A 23,174-nucleotide genomic window follows, 5' to 3' on the forward strand; every position below is an offset into this window, starting at 1 on the left:
TAAAAAATCATCAGGTATTTCCCAACCCGCTGCTGGAAATCTGCTCCAAAGTACAATGGCAGAGATCCAGTGAGTGACTTCAATGGGCATTCCCATACTGGATTTCCTGGTTGTCTCCTGCCTGCATTTTAAGTATCCCCCCTAGGGGTTGGTCTGCATGTTTCTGAAAATGCAGCTTTTTTCATGGATTAGCAGTGAAGAAGTGCCCCTTAGAAGATGCTGTTAGTTTCAGGTGCCACAAGACAAGACACCCCTGGTGCATTTTCCTGCAACAGATGCCGCTCCCCTCCAGGGTGACTTCCCCGTAGGGCTGCCAGGTCAGGGGATGGTGGGGGGGGGGGGTACGGTTGCCAGTTCCAGGTTGGGAAATGCCTGGAGACTTGGGAGTGGAGCCTGGGGAGCACAGGGACCTCAGTGGGGGAGAATGCCCCAGAGTCCACCCTCCAAAGCATCCATTTTCTCCAGGGGAACTGATCTCTGTAGGTTGGAGGTTAGCTGTAATGTTGGGGGGGTCCCCAGGCCTCACCTGGAGGCTGACATCCCTACGTCCCTGGGCATTCGTGGGGCTCATCTCATTCAATTTTGAGAGCTGAACATTGCTAACATTTTCCTTGGAAGTCTGGAATTGTATTGCTCTTTGCTGATTTGTTATATGGTTACTTTCACATATATTGATGTTTGCATGTATTGGCAATAAATTGTGTATTTATTTTTATTTTATTTTTCTTGCCATATAGATTGATCATTTTCTCATACTACTTATGTTTTGTGTATTTTTTCAAGAGCTTTGTGTATTTATGTACATTGTTTTCATTGTGTAAGGGTGTTTTCTAGTTGCGTAGTCTTTCTCCCAAACCCTGTTTTTCCACTGTAGCAGTTAAGAGCGGCTGACTCTAATCTGGAGAACTAGATTTGATCTTTGTTCTGCGGTCTGATGTCATCAGAGTACATGTATATTGTTCGATAAGATCAGAACTCAAATATAAAATCGAAACATTAGCTAGCATAAATGATTGCAAAGCTGAAACCTTCATAAGAGAATAAGCACTGTGGTCTGAACTCTCTGCTCACGACCTGAGTTCAATCCCCGTTGGAAGCTGGGTTTTCAGGTAGCCGGCTCGAGGTTGACTCAGCCTTCCATCCTTCCGAGGTCGGTCAAATGAGTCGCCAGCTTGCTTGCACGGGGGACCGTTCCTTTCCTATATAGATCCTAATAGTGATTATCCAATTTATTTCATGTTACTGAACCATATAAGTAGCAGCAAAGAAACCCCCACGTGGAGATTCTCTTATTGCAAACTTGGGCGGCAGCCACTGTGGAATCCCATTCTCCGTGCTTGCAAGGCCACTTAATCCGGATTAACTAATCCGGAATAAAAAAAGGGGGCGACTGGAAGAGACCAGCAGGGGTAGGGAGCAGCAGCTCGCCAGATGATTTTTTTGCCTACAGCTCCCATCAGCCCCGGCCATTGGCCATGCTGGCTGGGGCTGATGGGAGTTGTAGGCAAAAACATCTGGCGAGCCAGGCCGACTCCTCTCCCCGTTGGATGGTTGCCATGGAAATGCGAACAGAGCGCCACAGACGCGGGGGCGGGGCTGGGTAGCCACGCGCGTCAGACGCAGAACGGCCGGCGTCGTTGCGTCACCCGCCGTCTTCCCCGCGTGTCGTTGGTCGCGCTCGTTTCCACGGTAACCAGCCGCGCGCGGCGCTTCCGGGTCGGGCAGGGCGCCCGCTGGCTACTCTATGGCCGGCTTCCGCCTCCTGGGCTGGAGTCACGTGAGCCGAGGGTCGTCTTCCTGCTGCCCAATGGGGGGGGCGTCCTGGTGGGGCGCCGTTGCTAAGCGTCGCTGAAGGTGCCTTTGCCCCCCCTTGCAAAACCAAGAGACTGAGAATGCAGGAGGGGGGTGATGGGGTTGAGTGAGAATGGGGGGCTGAGCTGCCCCACCTGGCAGGGGTGTTGTGCTTAGGGTTGCCAATCCCCAGGTGGGGGCAGGGGATCCCCCGGTTTGGAGGCCCTCCCCCTGCTTCAAGGTCATCAGGAAGCAGGGCGGAGGGAAATGTCTGCTGGGCACTCCATTATTCCATATGGAGACTGATTCCCATAGGATACAATGGAGAATTGATCCGCGGGCAGCTGAGGCTGGGGGATGGGGGTGGGGCTGCTTTTGTAGGTAGAGGCACCAAATTCGCAGCATAGCTTCCAGTGCCTCTCCTCAAAACACCCTCCAAGTTTCAAAAGGATTGGGCCAGGAGATCCAATTCTTTGATGCCCCAAAGAAGGTGCCCCTATCCTTCATTATTTCCAAATGGAGGGAAGGCATTTAAAAGTTGTGAGGTCCCTTTAAATGTGGTGGCCAGAACTCCTGTTAGAGTTCAATTATGCTTGTCACAACCTTTCTCCTGGCTCCACCCCCAAAGTCTCCAGATATTTCTTGAATTGGATTTGGCAACCCTAGTTGCGATGGATGGTCCCTTCCTGTGGTCAAAAGGTGTAGGTCTGCCACTTGGAACCAGGGGGTTGGACTAGATCACTCTGGAGGGCCCTTCCAGCTCTTAGAAGTCTAACAATTACCAGGACCAAAAGGGGCTGATGGCAGTGAATTCCATAGGAGCAGACACAGGAGAGCCAGTTTGGTGTAGTGGTTAAGTGTGTGGAGTCTTATCTGGGAGAACCGGGTTTGGTTCCCCACTCCTTCACTTGCAGCTGCTGGAATGGCCTTGGGTCCGCCAGAGCTCTTGTAATGAGTTGTCCTTGAAAGGGCAGCTTCTGAGAGCCCTCTCAGCACCCCTCACCTCACAAGGTGTCTGTTGTGGGTGAGGAAGGGAAAGGAGATTGCGAGCCGCTCTGAGATCCATAGTATAGGGTGGGATATAAATCCAGTATGTTCTTCATCTATGGCTCAGTGGGGAAGCACCGCTTGGAATGGTTCGGGGAATGACCAGGTACGGGATGGCATGGAAGATCTCAGCCAGAGACCCTGGAGATTGGCTGCCAGTTTCGAGGAGATGGTGCTAGCCTTGATGGACTGGTGCTCTGACTTAGTATAAGGCAACTTCCTGAGTGATTCCATGGGAAGGTGCATTAAAGTCCCCTTTGCTGATCTGGACCTTTGGGCTTTCAGCTTCCCTTCCTGTGACCGGCTGTGGCTCTCCAGGATCTCAGGCAGGAAGGGAGGACTTTCCTCTCACCGACTCAGCAGGACTTCTCCAGATAAAGGGGGAAATTACATGAAGCTGCCCAGACTGAGTTGAGCATTGCTCAAGCTCTTAGGCAGAAAGAGATCCTTTCTCACACTGGCTACCTGGGAGCTTCTGCTGTCCATCAGAGACGAGAAGACATTATGCTTTCAGTGCCCCAGGAGATGCTGCAATTGCATTTCATTTTCCATTGCATTTTCTTGGGGAAAGGCGTTGATGGGATTTCATTGTAGTTCATATGGTTTTAATATGGAACTGTAAGCTGCCCGGAGCTGCAAGGGTAAAGTAGGTAATTAATAAGGGTAATTAATAAAAAAGAAAAGGAGCCTGTGACGTTAGAGTTCATATTCTAGCTCAGCCATGAATGCTTGGGTGTGGGGGGCAAACTGAACTCTTTATCTTACCTTTCTTCTATTTCTGTTTTATAGCTAACAATGAGAAAATTGTGCCTCTCTCAGCCTGGGCTTGGAAGCAGCATTGATGGGAACCATCTGAGCTTTCCGTTGTCCTGTTGGCTCCACACCAAGCAGTGTTTGCAAAGGGGAGAGAGGAGGAAGAGCCCTCTGTGGTCGGCATCTGGAATCTGCAGAGCAGCATGGACTTCTTGATCCTCTTCCTGCTCTATGTCATTCTGGTGCTGCTGACCATTCTCTTGGTCTGCCTCTATTCTGGAAGGAAGCAAAGTTGGCCATCAAGGACCATCGATTGGTTTGCTCAGGTAAAGAAGTTTGACAGAAGATGGGCTCCAGCCATTTACAGCAGGGGTGTCAAGCTCATTTGTTACGAGGGCCGGATCTGACATAAATGAGTCCTTGTCGGGCCGGGCCATGTGTGTGCCTATTTAAGATTAGGTAGCAGAAATATTAACTTTATAAAGGACACAATATAAAGGCAAACACAATTAAAGATGAAACATGCTTAAAACATTGTCACTCATTGGTCTTAAAGGTGCTTTCTTTGTATCTCTCCCATGGGATCCAGGGAACTGGGCAAAGGAAGCCCTGGCTGTTTCCTTCCCTCCCCAGGGGACCAGGAGGGGAGGAGCCTCAGCCAATAGAAGGAAGAAAGGCTTGGCTCAGTAGCTCTGCTGTTCAACTGAGAGAGCCTGGCAAAGCAAGCTCTCCCTTTCCCCTTTTTCTCCCCAAGGGAGGAGCCTCAGCCAATGGAGAAAATAGAGGTTTTGTAGACGACAGTTGCTCGGAGGCCTGATTTGACCTCCAGGCCACATGTTTGACACCCCTGGTTTACAGCAATCTTTTTTTAAGCAAGGGAATGGCAAACTTCCACTGTTTCCAGCAAAGATCAGCTTCCATCCTGCTGCCACTTGCTCTGTGTGTCTCCCAGCTCCTTTGCCCTCAAAATGTTGTGTGCAGCCTGCAAGTGTATCCTGTACCTGCATTTCTGTGCTTTGAGTACTGACTCTGGGTACCATTCAGAGCTAGTTTTCTCCACTTCGAATGATTTCTCCTTGTATGTGAGAAGGCAGTCCTCTGCATCGTCTTCTGTTGCTGCCACCTGAGCCCAAGCCCAGCGTCTCCACCAGCATAGCAGAGCTAGCCCCTCCAGCGTCACTGAGGACTAGAAGTTTCAATAGTGTAGCCATTGTTGGTGTGCAGTAAAAGTTAGATTCAAGGCCAGTAACACCTTAGAGTTTCAAGGTCGAAGTTTTGACCCTCCTGGTTGGGGGCAGGCCTCGTCTATCTTGAGCTCGAGGTTTTTGAGAGAGAGAACACGAGGGCGCGGCAGTGGTGACCATATTGTTTATCTGAATTGTTGTGGCTTTTTGGGGGGGGGCCAGGTGCTTTCTCACGTCATCCCATCCCAGGTTCATGGAGCTGCTCAGAGGGTGCTTCACCGTCTCTTCCACACAAGGTATTTGCAACCTTTTGCAGGGGCCTTCCCTTGGGCTGGGCCTGGTTCTTAGTTCTCAGCGTCCATCCGTTAGACTGTCCTGCTGGGTCTCCCTCACCCCAGGCTCTGTCGAGCAGATGTGCATTGAGCCTTCTGTACTCGCATCTCGATTCAGAGGTGGATGGAAGGTGGCCTGAGTTGGTTTGGGACTGTGGGGTGCAGGGGGAGGCAGACAGGTCTTGCTCCCCCACCCCTGAAATGGCTCTGGGGAACTGCTGTTTGCCCAGCTGGGAAAACCTGGTCTTGTGACAGACACTGCCTGTTTGTGGTCCTGCACCTGGCTTTGGAAGTGCTGGTTTACGGCGAATACACCTGGGAAGTCTTTGGCTACTGTCAAGAGCTGGAGTTCGGCCTTCCCCTCCTCCTGCTCCCATACCTGCTACTGACTGTGAACATGGCCTTCTTCGTTCTGTGCTCCAAGACTGACCCTGGTAAGGCCCCTTTGCATCTAGAACGGCAGCTTTTGGCCAGTGTGGAAACGCCCCTTGTCAAGGCAGCAGTGACCTATCAGATGAGAGCAGCTCCTGCCTTGACCGTACCACCTCTGACTCACAAGGGAATGTGTTGGAGAGCCAGCAGGGTGTACCAGTCAGAGTGTCAGGCGAGGACCTGGGAGATGCAGGTTGGAATCCCCACTTCTGCCACTGAAGTTTGCCAGTTGCGCAATCTCAGCCTAACCTACCTTGCAGGGGTGTTGTTGTGAAGGTAAAATGGAGGAGAGGAGAACAATGTAGGTTACTTTGGGTCTATGTTGGGGTGAAAGGCGGGGTATAGATGAATAAGCCAGGCAGTTCTGTTTACGTACATAACCAGATGTCAGTGGGAAGCATTTTTTGGCATACAGTTGTCGATGTGTAGGGGCAGGAGAGGGTCCTTGCCATCATATCAGGGGTGGCCAAACTTGCTTAACTTAAGAACATAGAATAAATGTCAGATGTTTAAGAGCCACAAGACACAAACATCAGATGTTTGAGAGCTGCACGAAAGGAGGGAAAATAGATGGGGAGAGGTGGGAAGAAAGCAACTTTAATTTTAAATACATTTTCCAGCTGCCAGATGGCTTGACTTGGGGAAGTCATTTAAAGAGACAAATGCCTTTTCCGAGTTAGCTGATGAAGCAGTCCTGTAGCAAACGGGAAGATTGCAGATTTGCCATTGGGGCAGATCCAGCTGCCTTTCAGTTCTCACTGGCAACTGTGGGCAGGGCTCTGGGGCAGGGCCGGCCCCTCAGCGGCTTGTGCAGCTAACTGGAGACCATGAGCTGAGCTGGCTTTGTGTATTTGGGGAGGGATTCCACCACCACCCCTCCTTGCCAGTTGCTCCTGCCGAGGGGATCACAGGCCAGTGTCCCTTGGCTTGTGAAAGGGGAAGCAATCTCTGCAAAGTACCCTGCCAGTAGCACCCGTCTAGTACGTAAAGCCAGAGGGCAGGGAAAGAGAGGTGAAAGCACAGCGAGACACATTTGTCTGTTTCCCACTGCAGGTGCCATAACCAAATCCAACCAGGCGCTCTTCCTCCGTGCTTACGCCTATGATGGGGTGATGTTTGAAAGAGGTGCCAAGTGTGTTGCCTGCAGCACCAGGAAGCCAGCCAGATCCAAGCACTGTGGTAAGTTCTTCAGACTGCTGCTGCTTCTGCAGTATCCTCCACCTCCTCCCAGACCTTCCTCAGCAAGCTCTTCTGCGGGGAAGGCCTCGCCTTTGGGGTCTCTGCCTCTTCGACATTTCTTCTTCTGCCACCACCAACTCCCTCCCCTGAATGATCATCTCCATCCATTGTAAGTTTGAAAGCTGATTAAAGAAAAGGTCAAGGTAGTCCCCTGTGCAAGCACCAGTCGTTTCTGACTCTGGGGTGACGTTGCAGACTTTTTACAGGGTGGTTTGCCCTTGCCTTCCCCAGTCATCTACACTTTCTCCCCAGCAAGCTGGGGACTCCTTTTACCGACCTCAGAAGGATGGAAGGCTGAGTCAACCTGGAGCTGGCTACCTGAACTCCGCTTCTGCTGAGGATTGAACTCAGGTCGTGAGCAGAGCTTAGGACTGCAGTACTGCAGCTTCCCCACTCTGCGCCACGGGGCTCTTCTGGAAAAGGAAGGAAAGGAAAGGTCCCCTGTGCAAGCACCAGTCATTTTTGACTCTGGGGTAACACTGCTTTCACAATGGGTGTTTTCCCACTGACCTTACTCCAGAGCGACATCCCTCTTCACCGCGCAGCGTCTGCGTGGATTTCGCACCAACTGCTCCGCAGAACCCGGAAGAACCGCAAAGTCCCGCGGCTTTTGTGTCGCAAATGTAAACTGGTTTTTGGCGGTTTACATTTGCGACGCAAAAGCCGCGGGACTTTGCGGCTCTTCCGAGTTCTGCGGAGCAGTTGGTGCGAAATCTGCGCAGACGCTGCACGGTGAAGAGGGACGTCGCTCCGGAGTAAGGTCAGTGGGAAAACGCCCAATGTTTTCATGGCAGACTTTTTACGGGGTGGTTTGCCATTGCCTTCCCCAGTCCTCTATGCTTTCCCCCAGCAAGCTGGGGACTCATTTTACTGACCTCGGAAGGATGGAAGGCTGAGTAGACCTGGAGCCGGCTACCTGAACCAGCTTTTGCTAGGATCGAACTCAGGTCGTGAGCAGAGGGCTCCGGCTGCAGTACTGATACCTGGAATTAAACTTCGTTGGTCTCAAAGATGCCCCTGGGCCCAAACTTTGTTCTGTTGCTTCAGACCCACCTGAATCGATGTCTATCATAAGACCAACTTGTTGCTTCTGCATCTGGAATGGCTGCTGGCGCTGCTTACGTTTCAGTGGGGTGCAGCTTCTCAGTCTCGTTTTCATACTGCAGGCGTAACTTATTAATGTAGTTCAGCGTGGTGCTTTCGTTTTAATATTCCTGTCAACCCACGGTGCCTTGAGAGTCTCAGGGGGAGGCAGGCTGTAAGATGAATAAATAAATTCAGAGTTCCCCTTGCAGAAGTGATCAGGCAACAGGGCACAGGTGGAAACAGAAGCATATAATCTCTGCGTTTTTCCCTTGAGCTCTGGGCAAATGACAAAGCGCATTGTTGGTGTGGCAATGACAGTGGGGCGCTAAGCCACGTAACTTGTGTTTTGCTTCTGACAACCAAAATAATTGTATTCTGGTCTTGCTCAGGGGTCTGCCGTGCCTGCGTGCATCGCTTTGACCACCACTGCATCTGGGTCAACAACTGCATCGGGGCCTTCAACACGAAATACTTCCTCGTCTACCTTCTCACCTTGGGTGCCATGGCGACCACCATCGCCGCCGTAACTGCTGCCTTCCTCATCCAGGTGGTCACTCTCTCAAACCTGATGCTGGGATATTATACGGATGACCAAGGCCAAGAGCGACAGGTCGATGCTTTCGTAGTTATTCAGGTAAATGTTGAGAAAAAGTCTTTTCCCGACACACCACAGCCGTTGATTTTTGCCTCAGCAGAGGCACAGAGAGAACTGGGTGTAGTGGTCAAGGGTGTTGTATCTGAACGACCCAGGTTTTGAATTCTCTCGTGCTGGGTGACCTAGGCCAGTCACACTCTCTCAACTTAATCTACCTCAGAGGGATGTTGTGACAATAACATGGAGAAGAGAATTGTGTTTGCCACTCTAGGTCCCTATCGGGATTACAAATAAATTAAACATATAATTTAAAGTCTTATAATTTAAATGTGCACATAACAAAACTTACAGAGAAGGTAGAGAAAGAAGTACTTTTCTTCCTTTCTCACGATACGAGAACTCATGGACAGTCAATGAAATTGTGGATTAGCTGGGTTAGAGCGGATCAAAGGAAGTCCTTCACCCAAAGGGTGATTGACACGTGGAATTCACTGCCACAGGAGGTGGTGGCAGCTACAAGCATAGATAGCTTCAAGAGGGGATTGGATCAACATATGGAGCAGAGGTCCATCAGTGGCTATTAGCCATAGCGTACTGTTAGAACTCTGTCTAGGGCAGTGATACTCTGTATTCTTGGTGCTTGGGGGGGCTTCTAGTGTCCTAGCCCCACTGATGGCGCCTGGGGTCTGACAGAGTGTTGGACTGGATGGACCATTGGCCTGATCCAACATGGCTTCTCTTATGTTCTTATTTTAACTTCATGAGAGCCAGTTTGGTGTCATGGTTAAGTGTGCATACTCTTATCTGGGAGAACCGGGTTTGATTCCCCACTGCTCTACTTGCACCTGCTGGAATGGCCTTAGGTTAGCCATAGCTATCGCAGAGGTTGTCCTTGAAAGGGCAGCTGCTGTAAGAGCCCTCTCAGCCCCACCCACCTCACAGGGTGTCTGTTGTGGGGGGAGAAGATAAAGGAGATTGTAAACCACTGAGTCTCTGATTCAGAGAGAAGGGCAGGGTATAAATCCACAATTCTTCTTCAGCTTAGTCATTTTCTACAAAGCTTTTAGTTCCACCTGCCTTCCTTCAAGGGCAAGTGCCAGTCTACAAGCCCAAGACTATGGTTGTTCTTTAAGGATTGCGGAATTATGTATAGCTTAGTGCCTACGTTAAGATAATTATATATCTGCTTAATGATGCCCTGGGGCCCCCTCCTTAGCTGTGTCCAGGACGGAGCGGGCTTGGCGTGTGGCGGGGAGAGCCGGCGTAAGATGCATTTCTTTTTCCTGCCTCTTTGCAGCACCTCTTCTTGACGTTCCCCAGGATGGTGTTCATGCTGGGCTTTGTCATCGTCTTCGCGGCCATCCTGAGCTTGTATTTTTGCTTCGGTCTGTACCTGCTCCTGATCAACCAGACCAGCTACGAGTGGTTTAAGTCAAGGAGGTTCAAGAGTGGGGCTTACACAAACATCTATTCTAGAGGAGTCTGGGGCAACGTCATGGAAATCGCGAAGCCTCTCAGGATCCCTGAACCAAAGAGAAGGTGACTCGTCAGAAGCAATGACAGACAGACCGCCCGCCTTCATTTGCCCGCAAAGTGCCTTTGGCCAAGCAGAAAGAAAAGAACGAAAGTGGTTTTTAAAGGGCCCTTCCCAGAGCAGTTGTCCTGCGGCCTTTGAGAATTTAATGGCCTGAAAGGGATTCCGGCTGTAGCAGCAGTCCTCAACCGTGAGTCTTCCACGTATAACCCCCCAAGGGATGCTAGTGAGTTAGTCTGAGGCCGGGGCTGAGATCACACAAGGAGCAATCCTGCTTAGCCCTGCAGATGAGCTTACTGGGCAGAGAAGCAACCTGCCATTCTGGGTAATGGTCCTTAACGCTAGTTTTATGGGGCAGGCAGGCTCCTGCGAGGAGCTGGCACAGGTCCCGGAGCCTTGAGAGCTTCAGAATGCTGAGGCTCTGCTCTGGCTACCTGTCCCCAGAATAAGAAACCTCTTGTTTTATAAAGAAAATTTATTTACAAGCTCAACTGTACAATCTACAATTAAAAGCTCTGCGCTTACAAAAGAAAATGTACAGCGTGACTTTTACATTAGCACTTGGAAAAGGTATTCCGCGGAATAACCTGTGGCATTTTGCGGTGAAGCCTTTCAAACCGTTCTCGAAGGTTTGTGTCCCTCATGAGTCACTCGTGTTCCATGCGTGAAGCAGCTGGGAGGAGGAAAGGCAAGCGGCCCCAAGCTTGTGAGCCTCTCTGTGGAGTGGGGCTCGGCCTCTCCTTTTCCCTGCAGCAGCCTGGGATAAAGTGCTTTCCTTGCTAGGAAGAGCAGCCTGGGAGCAGAGCATGACTGTCCAAATGCCCCCTTCCCTCCCCGACACCTTCCGTCCAGGCAGCAAGGAGCAGCAGCCACTCTTCAGCTCTTGCGCGTCCCCACATACCTGCTGAAAGGGTGTGCGGGAACAGGCTGGGCGCAGACACGCCAAGAGCAAAGCGCTGCAGGTGGGGTGTAGATTGATCCCTAGACGATCACTGTCTGCACCTCCAGCTCCCCCTCCTGGGAGGCGATCACAAACTCCCCTGAGTGCTCCATGATCTCAATGTCTTCGCCCAGGGTGGCTGTTTCCACCTCACTGCTGCCCTCCGTGGTCAGCACCGCCCCCTCGCCAATGGCAGAAGCCAAGGTCATGGCCACCTGCTCCGTGAGACTCTCGGGGGTGGCGATGGCAATCGTGTCTGTGCTGTCGGGCGTTAGGCTGCCACTTTCTGCCACCGTGACATTCTGGACAATTATCTGGTGACCCGAACTGGCTTGGTTCACGATCTGCTGCACGACTTTCATGATGTGACTGTCCACCTGGGTGGGGAGGAAGAGACAAAATCTTGCCCAGCTGTCCACAGCCGGCTCAGGCAAGAGAGGCCTCTTAAGCACAAAGGAGCAGGGTTGGGGGCAGGTCTGGGGACCAGCGGAGGCTTTCAGGGCCCAGTGGGGGAAGGAGCCAGCCAACTTTACTCCCACCCCACCCATGGATGGAGTTACAAGGGTGTGGCTCAGCAGGCTGCCCACCTCATGCCTTGTGCCTTCTATGATTTCTGTAGCTTCACTGGTTTCCATGTCTTCAGTGGCTGTCTGCAAAAGAGAGAGCAGGGCAGGTGTGAACAGCTGTCAAGGCCAGATCCCAAAGATCGGTTCTGCTAAAGACAGCGCTTTCCTCCGGGCCAGGTTGAAGTGGCTTTGTGGGATCCGACACCAGTGGCCACCAGAACCTCCTGCCCACTGTGACTGACCAGCCAAGCTTTTGGGCCTGGCTGCAAACACCTGCCCTTCCCCAGCTACCTCAATGATGTACTCTTGGGTGTCTGCCACCACCGACGAGAACTCCACCAGGACTGTGGGGGCCTCTTCAGCAATGACGGTGGCAGCCAGGCTGTCTGCCGACTGCCCTTCCTCCGACACCACGGCCACTTCCGTCTCTTTCAGGGTGAGCAGGCAGCCCCCTGCGTTGAAGCGGGAGACCCAGTCAGAGCAGCACTGAGTGAGCGACCGCAGCAAGAAGGCAACCGGCACCCGGAGGCTCCCATCTCTCCTCCTGACTCACCTTTCGTCCTCAGGTGCCTGTTGAGGGTGCCATGTTCCGCAAAGCCCCGGCCGCACTTGTAGCACTTGAAGGGCTTCTCGCCCGTGTGGTGGCGCAGGTGGCGCACCAGAGAGCCCTTTTCTCGAAATCCCTGGCTGCAGAAGTTGCAGACGTATGGCTTCTCGTCCAGATGTGTCCGGAAGTGGACCTGCTGGGCATTCTGTCGGAGCAGTGCCAGATGGAGAGGAACAGGATTCAGGTGCTGATGCATCTCTGGCTGCTGACGCTGCCAACCTTTGGCCCCACCAACCAGCCAAACAGGAGGAGGCCTCGATAGCCACAGGCTCCCAGGCCAGCCTGCCCTGTCCCCGTGGGGCCAAGAATGGGAAGCGGCACCTCTGCTGTGGGGAGGCAGCAGCTGGCCACCTTCAGAAGGCCCCGGCCTCCTCATGAGTTGCAAGAGGCAGCGTTCCCCCCAAAGCGTCGAGGCTCCTTCCTACCTTGGTCTTGTACCTCTTGCCACACTTGGGGCAAGGATAAGGCCGCTCCTCGGAATGGACCCGCCGGTGGCCCTTGACGTGGGCAATGGTCTTGTACAGCTTGCCGCACTCCCCACAACAGAACCGCCGCTCGTTCACATGCACCTCCTGGTGCTTCTTCAGCAGGTAGCCCTTCGTGAACTCTTTGCCACACTCCTCACACTTGAAGGGCTTGTAGTCTGCAGGGGGAGGTGGAAAAGGAAGAGGAGGAGCTTCTGACCTCCCTTTGCAGGGGGATGGAGGAGGTGGAAAAGGAAGAGAAGGAGCTTCAGACCTCCCTTTGCAGGGGGGTGGAAAAGGAAGAGGAGGAGCTTCTGACCTCCCTTTGCAGGGGGATGGAGGAGGTGGAAAAGGAAAAGGTGGAGCTTCAGACCTCCCTTTGCAGGGGGATGGAGAAGGAGGTGGAAAAGAAGAGGAGCTTCAGACCTCCCTTTGCAGGGGGATGGAGGTGGAAAAGGAAGAGGAGGAGCTTCTGACCTCCCTTTGCAGGGGGATGGGGGATCCCAGAAAAGGCAGCAGCAAGAATGACCCTCCACACTGACTTGCTTTTGAGCAGCCCCTAAGTTGCATTTTCTGCTCAGCAGCAAAGATGACCAAGGCCTGGGGCTTGGCCACTTGGCCAGTAATCTCACTGCAGATACACTCATTGGAACTAGATGTAGGTAGGTCACTGGTTTTGTCTGTTGCGCCTTTAAGACCAACATAGTTCACCTGGGTATAAGCTTTTGTGTGCATGCACACGAAAGCTTATACCCAGAATTAAGCTTTGTCGGTCTTAAAGGTGCCACTGGCCTCAAACTGTGGTTCTATTCAGTGGGACTGTCAGTTTTTACACAGGGCCCACCCACACTGCCAATCAGGATCCTTCCCTTGGGCCCAGATGCAAACGGGGGGGGAAATAAAGCTACCATTGAAAGAGAACAGCAGCAGGAAGGCACTTAACTGCACGAACAGTCCAAGATAACAGCTATCTCTGCAAGTGTGCAAAAGAAATGATGCTCAACGCCCTGAGTGGAGCAGCACCCTTGGAAACATGTACATGTTAGCAACGCTAATGCTGATACTTCATCTGGAGGCACAAGCGCTTTGCATGGCTCAGAGAACGAGATGCTTGCACGGACCCCTGCAGGAGAGCTGCCTTACCTAGATGTCCGCTGACATGCAATTCGAGGGCCTTGGGCTCCTCGAAGACTTCGCTGCAGTAGGGGCAGACATGACTCTTGCTTTCGTCTGTCGTCTCTGTGTCTGGCTATGAAACAAAGGGCACCCAGCTCAAGCATCTCGCCTGCAAAACATCTGACCCAGCAATTTCCTAAGCCAGGAGAGGTTGTAGCAGAAGAGGTTTTTATACCTCGCTTTTCTATACCTCGAGGAGTCTCAGAGCAGCTTACAATCACCATAATGAGAGGACTGTGACTGAACCAAGGTCACCCAGCAGGCCTCATGTGGGGGAGGGGGAAATCAAATCCGGTTTCCCAGATTAGAGTCTTCTGCTCTTAACCACAACAACATGCTGGTGGTTGTGTGAAAAGCAGGGCTATGGCTGTTACCCACCCACCAAGCTCTACCTCAGGCAAGAAATGGCCAGATTTATACCCCACCCTTCTCTCTGAATCAGAGTCTCAAAGCGGCTTATAATCTCCTTTATCTTCTTCCCCCACAACAGACACCCTTTGAGGTAGACGGGGCTGAGAGAGCTCTCACAGCAACTGCCCTTTCAAGGACAGCTCCTATGACAGCTATGGCCAGGCCCGTAGCCATGGAGTGGAGGTGCCGGCCCACCCACCCAACCCCCCCTTGGACCTTTATGGTCCCTCCGTTCTCCAGCCCCCGCTCTCTCCGCGCCGTTCTGGCAGCCCCCACTCTGCGGTGGGCGCCTCCCCCTCCCTCCCAGCTCACCAACGCAGTGAAACAGGGAAGAGCGGGCTTCAGGGGCTCTTCCAAGAAATGCCCTCCCCCGCCCCTGGCGGGAAAAGCCACTCCGAGGCCAGCAGTTCGTACACTGGCTTTTTGGCACGCTCAGCAAGTTCAGCCCTGGCTGCCCCAGCACTGAACATCCTGAGCATGCTGGAAAGCCGGAGTACGAACTATCGGCCTCGGACTGGCTTTTTCCGCCGGTCACGTGACTGGCGGGGGGGCATCTTGAAAGAGCCCCTGAAGCCTGCTCTTCCCTGTTTCGCCGCAGTGGTGAGTTGGGAGAGAGGAAGGGGAAGGTCCTGCATGGAGGGGGCGAGGCCACCAGAACGGCGCAGGGATTGGGGCCTGAGAGCGGGGGCCCCTCCATCCAAAATTTTTTCCCGTGGGCCCCCCCATCTGGTATTTACTGGCTATGGGCCTGGCTATGGCTGACCCAAGGCCATTCCAGCAGGTGCAACTGCAGGAGTGGGGAATCAAACCTGGTTCTCCCAGATAAGAGAGCTCTGGCTGACCCAAGGCCATTCCAGCAGCTGCAAGTGGAGGAGTGGGGAATCAAACCCGGTTCTCCCAGATAAGAGAGCTCTGGCTGACCCAGGGCCATTCCAGCAGGTGCAACTGGAGGAGTGGGGAATCCAACCCAGTTCTCCCAGATAAGAGAGCTCTGGCTGAACCAAGACCATGCTAGCAGGTGCAAGTGGAGGAGTGGGGAATCAAACCCGGTTCTCCCAGATAAGAGAGCTCTGGCTGACCCAAGGCCATTCCAGCAGCTGCAAATGGAGGAGTGAGGAATCAAACCTGGTTCTCCCAGATAAGAGAGCTCTGGCTGAACCAAGGCCATGCTAGCAGGTGCAAGTGGAGGAGTGGGGAATCCAACCCGGTTCTCCCAGATAAGAGAGCTCTGGCTGACCCAAGGCCATTCCAGCAGCTGCAGGTGGAGGAGTGGGAAATCAAACCCAGTTCTCCCAGATAAGAGAGCTCTGGCTGACCTAAGGCCATTCCAGCAGCTGCAGGTGGAGGAGTGGGGAATCAAACCCGGCTCTCCCAGATAAGAGAGCTATGGCTGACCTAAGGCCATTCCAGCAGGTGCAACTGGAGGAGTGGGGAATCCAACCCGGTTCTCCCAGATAAGAGAGCTCTGGCTGACCTAAGGCCATTCCAGCAGCTGCAGGTGGAGGAGTGGGGAATCAAACCCGGCTCTCCCAGATAAGAGAGCTATGGCTGACCTAAGGCCATTCCAGCAGCTGCAAGTGGAGGAGTGGGGAATCAAACCCGGCTCTCCCAGATAAGAGAGCTATGGCTGACCCAAGGCCATTCCAGCAGCTGCAAGTGGAGGAGTGGGGAATCAAATCCGGTTCTCCCAGATAAGAGAGCTATGGCTGACCCAAGGCCATTCCAGCAGGTGCAAGTGGAGGAGTGGGGAATCAAACCCGGTTCTCCCAGATAAGAGAGCTCTGGCTGACCCAAGGCCATTCCAGCCGCTGCAAGTGGAGGAGTGGGGAATCAAACCCGGTTCTCCCAGATAAGAGAGCTCTGGCTGACCCAAGGCCATTCCAGCCGCTGCAAGTGGAGGAGTGGGGAATCAAACCCGGTTCTCCCAGATAAGAGAGCTCTGGCTGACCCAAGGCCACTCCAGCAGCTGCAAGTGGAGGAGTGGGGAATCAAACCCGGTTCTCCCAGATAAGAGAGCTATGGCTGACCCAAGGCCACTCCAGCAGCTGCAAGTGGAGGAGTGGGGAATCAAACCCGGCTCTCCCAGATAAGAGAGCTCTGGCTGACCCAAGGCCATTCCAGCCGCTGCAAGTGGAGGAGTGGGGAATCAAACCCGGTTCTCCCAGATAAGAGAGCTCTGGCTGACCCAAGGCCACTCCAGCAGCTGCAAGTGGAGGAGTGGGGAATCAAACCCGGCTCTCCCAGATAAGAGAGCTCTGGCTGACCCAAGGCCATTCCAGCAGGTGCAAGTGGAGGAGTGGGGAATCAAACCCGGTTCTCCCAGATAAGAGTCCACCCACTTAACCACTATACCAAACTATAGAACTGCCCACCACAAAGGGAAAGAAGAAAGGAGCTGTGGCAAGAACCTTACCATTTCTACCTGCTCAATGTACTGCTCCTCGCAGATCTTCTCTGGGGCATCCACGTCTTTGCTCTTTGACTCCTCGGGTGTCGCAGCCCCATCAGCACCACCATCAGGTTTGGTTGCCTCCTGCACCGAGACCCGCTCAATCACAATACCAGAATTCCTCATGGCTTCACGCAGCAAGTTCTCGTTGTCCTCTCCCTCAGCGGGCAGCTCAGCAGGACTGGAAGACTGGAAAGAAAACGGGAGGCCTGTGAGCCCCCAGAATGCCACCAGCTGCCACTAACCCTCCGTTCAGCCAGCTGCTCTTGAGCTCAGCCCTCTCACACAGGGCCACGTGGAGGCTGTCCACTCTTCTGCGGACTGGGGCACCAACTCGAACGCTGCATTTAAAGAGAACCCCGCCCTCCGCTCTGCAACATGCCCCTCCCCCAGTTAGCAGAACCATTTGGGGAGGTTGCTGTGCTGAAAGGAAAGGTCTTTGGGCTCTGCTGGCTGCAGGATATTTCCCCCTGGAACCCCTGTGGGTTTCTGCATCCAGGAGTTTGTTATTCCAGGAACAAAGAAGACCTCAAGTTCATAAAGCAGTAGGTGGCACTTTGAGCAACCTGGTATCTCACAGGTCAGCCCTTCTGGGAGGGTTTATTATTTTCACTCCCACCAGCTGCCCACTTTCACCTCCAGCCAGCCTCTCTCAAGACGCAGAAAGCGCTTTTCAGGCAGCACCAACCTCCTGGTCCGGCGACTTGGCCACTGCAGCAGGGAGCTCTTGCATCTGGACGTGGACTTCGTGCAGGACATTCCCTTTGGCGTCCGTTACGAGGCGGATGACAGGCGAGGAGTCCAGGGACTGAGCGACCAGCGAGGAAACAGTCTGCGTGCTGGAGCTGCCAGGAGCTGCAAGAAAAGCCGCAAGCTGCTGCGCTCAGCCCACACCAAGGAGTTCGGCTCTCAAGGACAAAGCCTGAAGAACCTCCCTTCCTCCAGGGAAATCTCCGTGGTGGTTCCACTTCCAAAGAAAGCACTGCAGAAACCACCAGGAGCCGACAAGGAGATGCTGGTTTTAAGTCCTTTAAAGCGCTTCACAAACATCTTTTTGTAACCTGCAGAACCAGCTCTGCGAGGTAGGTTGGCACCACTCCTCCTGAGAGCAAGCCCTTTTACCAAGAGTGCAGTGAATTGGGACCAACCACAGGCATGGTGGGGATTTCTCCAGACTCAGGGGAGGCATTCCCCAGACGTATGAAGAAATAACTTGTAAATGTCCAGAAAACCAAGGAAAAGGAAACAAGTGGGCTACCAACACCGCTGTCACTCTCCACACTAGGGGAGTGGCTCTGATTACCGGCAGCCAATTGCGGAAGACCCGGAGACCTCAAGGAGGGGGAAGGGGCAGCGGTCTTGGCTCTGACCTGAGGCTGCGTCTTCTTTGCTCACTACAATCTCCTTGTTCATATTGAAGCGGATTTTCTCTGTGCAGGGCGTCAGGGACTTCAGGTGCCGAGTCAAAGCCCCCGATTCGCGGAAGCTTTTCCCGCATTTCTTGCACTTGTAAGGCCGCTCGTCTGAACGGGTTGAGAAAGGAGGAGATGGAGAGGGTTACAGACACAGTGGAAGGAAGGAGTCTCTGCCTTCTCCCCAGCTGAGCACCTGGCACAAGACGACAGTCCGCCTGATGGCTGCCAGGTCAGGAAGGCCGGTTGCCAAAGCCTGGGCTGGGAAACCATTTAGTTAAGGCCACAGAGCTCAACCACTCCTCTCTGCCCCCTTGGCTCCCATTGGCCCCACAACCACTCCTCTCTGCCCAGCCCCCAGCGTTGCACACACGAGGTCACCTGCTGTTCCAGCAGAAGCCAAGCCTTCCTCTCACCTGTATGGCGGCGATGGTGGCGGATGAGTGATCCCTTTGTCCTGAAGGACGTCCCGCACAGCTTGCACTCGTAGTCCTTTCTGCTGCTGTGAGTGATCATGTGGGCTTTGAGGATGCTGGCCTAGAGGGACAGGAGAAATCTTTTGGGAAGCAGCCACGTACTGGTTGCAAGCGTGACATTTTGTCTTCCGAGGAGCTAGTTCTTAAGAATAAGCTTCGCACCAGAGTTGGTAACCATCCTTTAGAGACCCACGCTTCCTGAAGAGAAATTACAGAGAACGCCAGGAAGCAGGCGGTGTTTTGTCAAGGACTGACTTCCAAACTGCGCTGCTCACCCCTGACATACCGTTTTAAACGTCTTGTGGCAGAGCTCACACACGTAGCGGCCTTCTTTGTTAACCAGCAGTTTAACCTTGACGAGTTCCACGGAAGCCCCTTCCTCTGGGTCTTCGGGACTCTCCTCCTCTGCAGCTGCATCGCTGTCAATGTGGCCATTGGGGCTCTCAAAGACATGGTCGCCGACGACAATGACTTCTTTAATGTGCCCGCTCCCTGCAAAGGCGATCACAAGAAGGGTATGAACTGGCCTCTCTTGGGCTTTAGCGTAGTGGTTATGACTGCAGACAGACTGCCAACAACCAGAACAGAACTTTCATGGGGACAGACAGACAAACCCTAAGCAGGGAACGTGGGCTCCTTACGACCACTAAGTTCTCTCTTCTGCAGCGCTCTGCCTTATTTCAACTCATCTGGCTTCCACATTAACCTGTCCTGGCAGCAAAGCCAGGGTGATTTTCTACACCCGGGTTTCTCTAACCCCCTTTTAACCTCCACATTCTGGGACAGCAAACTCCACACGTCAGTTACGCTCTTTCTTCAGTTCTGAATCTACCGCCAGTCATCACCAGAATGAGAATGAAAACTTCTAGATCACTAATTTTTAAAACCTGCCATTCCCCCTCCCCTGCCCCCTTGCCATCTATTGCCTATACCCAAAAAGCTTTGAACTTTCCTCACACAAAAGATGCTTCAATCCTTGGCTCATTTCGATTGCTGTTTTTTTTCCTGTACCTTTTCCAGCTCTGGTTTTGCAGTGGCGGTGACCAGAACCTCATGCAACTATTCTCCTAGGAAAGCCACATCGCTTACAAACCCGTTCCCTAGCACTTCCCAACACCACCAAGTGTGCCTTTCCCATGTTCCTACATAGTGGGCAGAGATTTTCACTGAGCCGCAGATCTTTCTTGGATAATCATACCTGGTTCAGACCCCATCAGTGTGCATGCAACAGGGGGACATAACTTTATACCAGTTTGCACTGAAGCAGTAGAAAAGAGCAAGAGTCCGGTAGCACCTTAAGGACTAACAAAACTGGCGGCAGCGGAGGAGCTCTCAGGAGTCTCTGCTGCTCACTTCTTCAGCTACAACTAGAAGTGACATGCATCTGAAGTGAGCAGTGACTCATGAAAGAAGAACTGCAGATTTATACCCTGCCCTTCTCTCTGAATCAAGAGTCTCCGAGTGGCTTACAATCTCCTTTATCTTCCTTCCCCACAACAGACACCCTGCAAGGTGGGTGGGGCTGAGAGAGCTCTGATAGCAGCTGCCCTTTCAAGGACCCAAGGCCATGCTAGCAGGTGCAAGTGGAAGAGTGGGGAGTCAAACCTGGTTCTCCCAGATAAGAGTCTGCACACTTAACCACAACCCCAAACTGGCTCTTGCTTTGCCACAAATTTTGCTAGTCTTTATTTCTTCTGCTACAAACAGACTAATTCAGCCACCCATCTCAATCTATCTCGTTTACGCTCAGGCTCACTGGTAGTTTTGTTACTTCTTCAGAGCCAGTCTGCTCAGAAATGTACTATCTTGATTTGGTGTCATCCACAAACTTCACTAATTTACAGATAACAAGGTAAACAGCACCAGTCTCTGCAGAAATCCTGGTAAGATGCCCTCTGTAGTGAAACATGTCCCTTTAGTCTAATTCTGCATTTCAGTTCTTCACCAGTTCCACAGATATTCATCCTCCCTCCCCCCCGCAAACTACCAGTGGGTAACTGTTAACAGCTCTATGGAAACTGCAGTTGCTAACTGATCAGAGTCAAGGCAGCCTTTGCTGTGAGCTCACCGAGTATTGCAGATGCGTTGCTGATCTCTTCTGTTATTGGAGAAGCTTCGACAACTATGTGAGCCACAGTTATTGGCTCTTCTGCAGACGAGGCCACCTGAGGCAAGAAACAGGGCTTCGGTCAGGAAAGTTATAACCCCCAAGGGCAAGAGTTCTTAGTGCCTCGCGATATTCTTGGGCAAAAAACTTCAAAATCTACGCTACTCCTCCTGAATGTGACCCTGTAGGCTTATATTCCCAGCCCCAAGAGGAGAGAACCCCCACCCTGCCCGCTTCCAACCTCACAGAACTTGCCGGGGTAGCTGCAATCGCTTCCTGAGGTCTCTGGCACAGCTTCTGCAACTTGTGCTGCACAAACTCCTCCAAAGAGGTGAACTCGGACTGGCAGCGGCCACACTTGTGCCGGTCATCTTCATCTGAAATGCAGAGGGCAAGAAAACTCTTGTCTCACCTTCACGAGACAGATGGCTTAAGGCAGGCGTTGGAGATTGGCAGCAGCTCTGAAGCAGTGTTCCCTCTAAGCTGCAGAGCCTTGTGAGCAAAAATTCGACCTTGTAAGCTACTGGAATTAAAGCTGTGAGCTACTAGTGTGCTCTGGGGCCATTTTTCCTGAGCTTAGGCAAAAATGTGTGAGCTGGAGGCTAAAAATCATGCTAACTCAATTTAGAGGGAACACTGCTCGGAAGGGAGCTGGCTGCATGAAGCTTAGTCAAAGTACTCGTCTGTCTGGCAGCAGCTCTGTTAGGGACCCCGCACCGCTACCCGTGATCCTTTTCAGCTGGAGTGGCTTCCGCGTCACCACAGAGGCCCAGCCCTTTCCCCACAGTCACCTGTGACAGGATGGTCCAGTAGTTTTTTGGAGGTGTGGGTTGCTGTCGGGTCACAGCCAACTTATGGCAACCCTTTCAAGGCAATGGGATGCTCCGAGGTGGTTTGCCTTTGCTGGCCTCTGCACAGCAACCCTGGCCTTCCCTGGGAGTCTCCCATCCAGGGACTTGTCAGGGCCAGTTTCATTTAGCTTCAGAGATCCGATGGGATCGGGCTGGCCTGGGCCATCCAGGACAGGGCAAGAGCTGTTCAGTGGCACTTTGCCTCACGACCCTGGTCGTCCCATCCAAACATTGGCCAAGGCTGACCCTGGCTAGCTTCTGAGATCTGACAAGATTGAGCCAGCGGTTGAGCTATCCCGGTCAGGGCTCTAAGGACGTTACTACTGAGAAGGCAGCTCAAATGCACACACTTTTTAGAATATAAAACGTTATGCCAATAAATGTGTGATATGATGATATGAAACCACTGATTTTATTGCCAGTCCTCCTTAGCTTCTAAAATCAAGCTTCTGTTGGGAAATCTGATGCACCATGCAGGTGAGGGTTCTAAGGAGGCTACTACTGAACGCACATTTTTTTTTAAAAAAGAATGTATTTTATTGTCAGCCGAGTGTGCAGACTGCAGACTCGTCATGCAATGTGTTGTAACTGGGAACCGCCGCTTGCACGGGGTCCCAGCAGATCGGGTCCCCACAGATGGTGATCTCTAGGGTTGCCAATCCCCAGGTGGGGGCAGGGGAGCTCTCAGTTTGGAGGCCCTCCCCTCACTTCGGGATCAGCAGAAAGCGGGGGGGGGGGGGGAGGAGGGAAGTGTCTGCTGGGCGCTCCATTATTCCCTATGGAGACCGATCCCCATAGGGTATAATGGAGAATTGATCCCCGGGTATCTGGGGCTCTGGAGGAGCTGTCATTCGAGGTAAAGGCACCAAATTTTCAGCATAGCATCCAGGGCCTCTCCTCAAAACACTCTCCGAGTTTCACAGAGATTGGAGGGGGGGGTCCAATTCTGTGAGCCCCTCCCTTGCGCCGCCACCCCTCCCCCCGCCCGGCTACCTTCCTCCTCGAAGGGCGCGGGGAGGCTGAGGAAGGCGGCGGCGGCGGCGGGGGGCGCGGGGCTGCACTGGGCTTCCTCCTCCGCGCGTTCCTGTCCCCGTGGCTCAGCTGCCGTAAGCCCCGCCGGCCCAGCGCCCGTTGCCATCGCGGCCTCCATGTCGCAAGGAGCCGCAACCACCAAGATGGCGGCTTTACGGCCGTGTCGTCATAACAACGAGACCCGCGCCGGCGGGGGAAGGAGCCCAGCCAGGGGGCGGGGCGAACGGTGACATCACAGCCCCTCCTACCGCGTTGCCCTCTCGGCAATGTCAAGGCAGGGGGCGATTCCAATGACGGGCGCCGGAGGGGAAAACCCCTCGAGCGATGTGCCAGCTCGGCCAATGAGATTAAGGCGAGCGAGCCGCCTGGGCCAATGGGGAAGCGGCGCCGCTCCATTTCAGCCAATGAGCGTCCGAGGCAGTGGGCACTAGCGTACGACGGGTGACGTACCAGCCCCTCCTCTCGGCAATGTCAAAGCAAGGGGCGGAGCCGGCGACTCCAATGGCGGGCGCGGGAGGGAAGAAACCCCCTCGACCGCTGTGCCAGCTCGGCCAATGAGATGAAGGCGAGCGAACAGCCTGGGCCAATGGGGATGCGGCGGAGCTCCATCTCAGCCAATGAGCGTCCGAGGCGGTCGGGGGCCGAGCGGCGCTTGGAGCTTGGCCTCCGAGTCTCCTTGAAGACTGGCGG

At 53.3% G+C, this 23,174-nt stretch overlaps 2 protein-coding genes across 3 annotated transcripts; one reads left to right on the forward strand and one right to left on the reverse strand.

Moving 5' to 3' along the window:
- The first annotated feature begins 1,639 nt into the window (after positions 1 to 1,639).
- On the forward strand, positions 1,640 to 10,527 carry ZDHHC4 (zinc finger DHHC-type palmitoyltransferase 4). Of its 2 annotated transcripts, none has more exons than XM_060260726.1 (7): positions 1,640 to 1,854; positions 3,628 to 3,917; positions 4,998 to 5,071; positions 5,363 to 5,541; positions 6,593 to 6,718; positions 8,254 to 8,498; positions 9,757 to 10,527. In XM_060260726.1, the coding sequence occupies exons 2-7, from the start codon at positions 3,795 to 3,797 to the stop codon at positions 10,000 to 10,002; spliced, it is 993 nt and encodes a 330-aa protein (XP_060116709.1). In that variant the 5' UTR covers positions 1,640 to 1,854; positions 3,628 to 3,794; the 3' UTR covers positions 10,003 to 10,527. The 2 variants fall into 2 exon arrangements, with proteins under 2 accessions (XP_060116709.1, XP_060116711.1); XM_060260728.1 differs by having other exon boundaries at positions 1,691 to 1,777.
- Positions 10,451 to 22,652, reverse strand: E4F1 (E4F transcription factor 1). Its single transcript, XM_060260729.1, has 14 exons — positions 22,446 to 22,652; positions 20,857 to 20,978; positions 20,563 to 20,659; positions 18,781 to 18,986; positions 18,435 to 18,555; positions 17,977 to 18,129; positions 17,295 to 17,461; positions 16,571 to 16,795; positions 13,714 to 13,819; positions 12,532 to 12,749; positions 12,053 to 12,251; positions 11,791 to 11,951; positions 11,521 to 11,583; positions 10,451 to 11,310 (listed from the first exon to the last, which is right to left on the reverse strand). Exons 1-14 carry the CDS (start codon positions 22,600 to 22,602, stop codon positions 10,975 to 10,977), a joined length of 2,331 nt encoding a protein of 776 aa, XP_060116712.1. The 5' UTR covers positions 22,603 to 22,652; the 3' UTR covers positions 10,451 to 10,974.
- Between the last annotated feature and the right edge of the window lie 522 nt (positions 22,653 to 23,174).

The sequence above is a fragment of the Heteronotia binoei genome, chromosome 20 (assembly GCF_032191835.1).
Source record: "Heteronotia binoei isolate CCM8104 ecotype False Entrance Well chromosome 20, APGP_CSIRO_Hbin_v1, whole genome shotgun sequence".
Classification (NCBI taxonomy): Eukaryota; Metazoa; Chordata; class Lepidosauria; order Squamata; family Gekkonidae; genus Heteronotia; species Heteronotia binoei.

Bases quoted from the DNA above. Each gene is read 5' to 3' on its own strand.
- ZDHHC4 (XM_060260726.1), top strand. From the start codon at position 3,795: ATGGACTTCTTGATCCTCTTCCTGCTCTATGTCATTCTGGTGCTGCTG. The intron at 3,918-4,997 runs GTAAAGAAGTTT...GGGGGGGGCCAG, and splicing joins CCATCGATTGGTTTGCTCAG to GTGCTTTCTCACGTCATCCC. The intron at 5,072-5,362 runs GTATTTGCAACC...GTCTTGTGACAG, and splicing joins CACCGTCTCTTCCACACAAG to ACACTGCCTGTTTGTGGTCC.
- E4F1 (XM_060260729.1), bottom strand. From the start codon at position 22,602: ATGGAGGCCGCGATGGCAACGGGCGCTGGGCCGGCGGGGCTTACGGCA. The intron at 18,987-20,562 runs GTGAGCTCACAG...TCGCCTTTGCAG, and splicing joins CAACGCATCTGCAATACTCG to GGAGCGGGCACATTAAAGAA. The intron at 11,311-11,520 runs GTGGGCAGCCTG...CTCCCCACCCAG, and splicing joins TAGAAGGCACAAGGCATGAG to GTGGACAGTCACATCATGAA.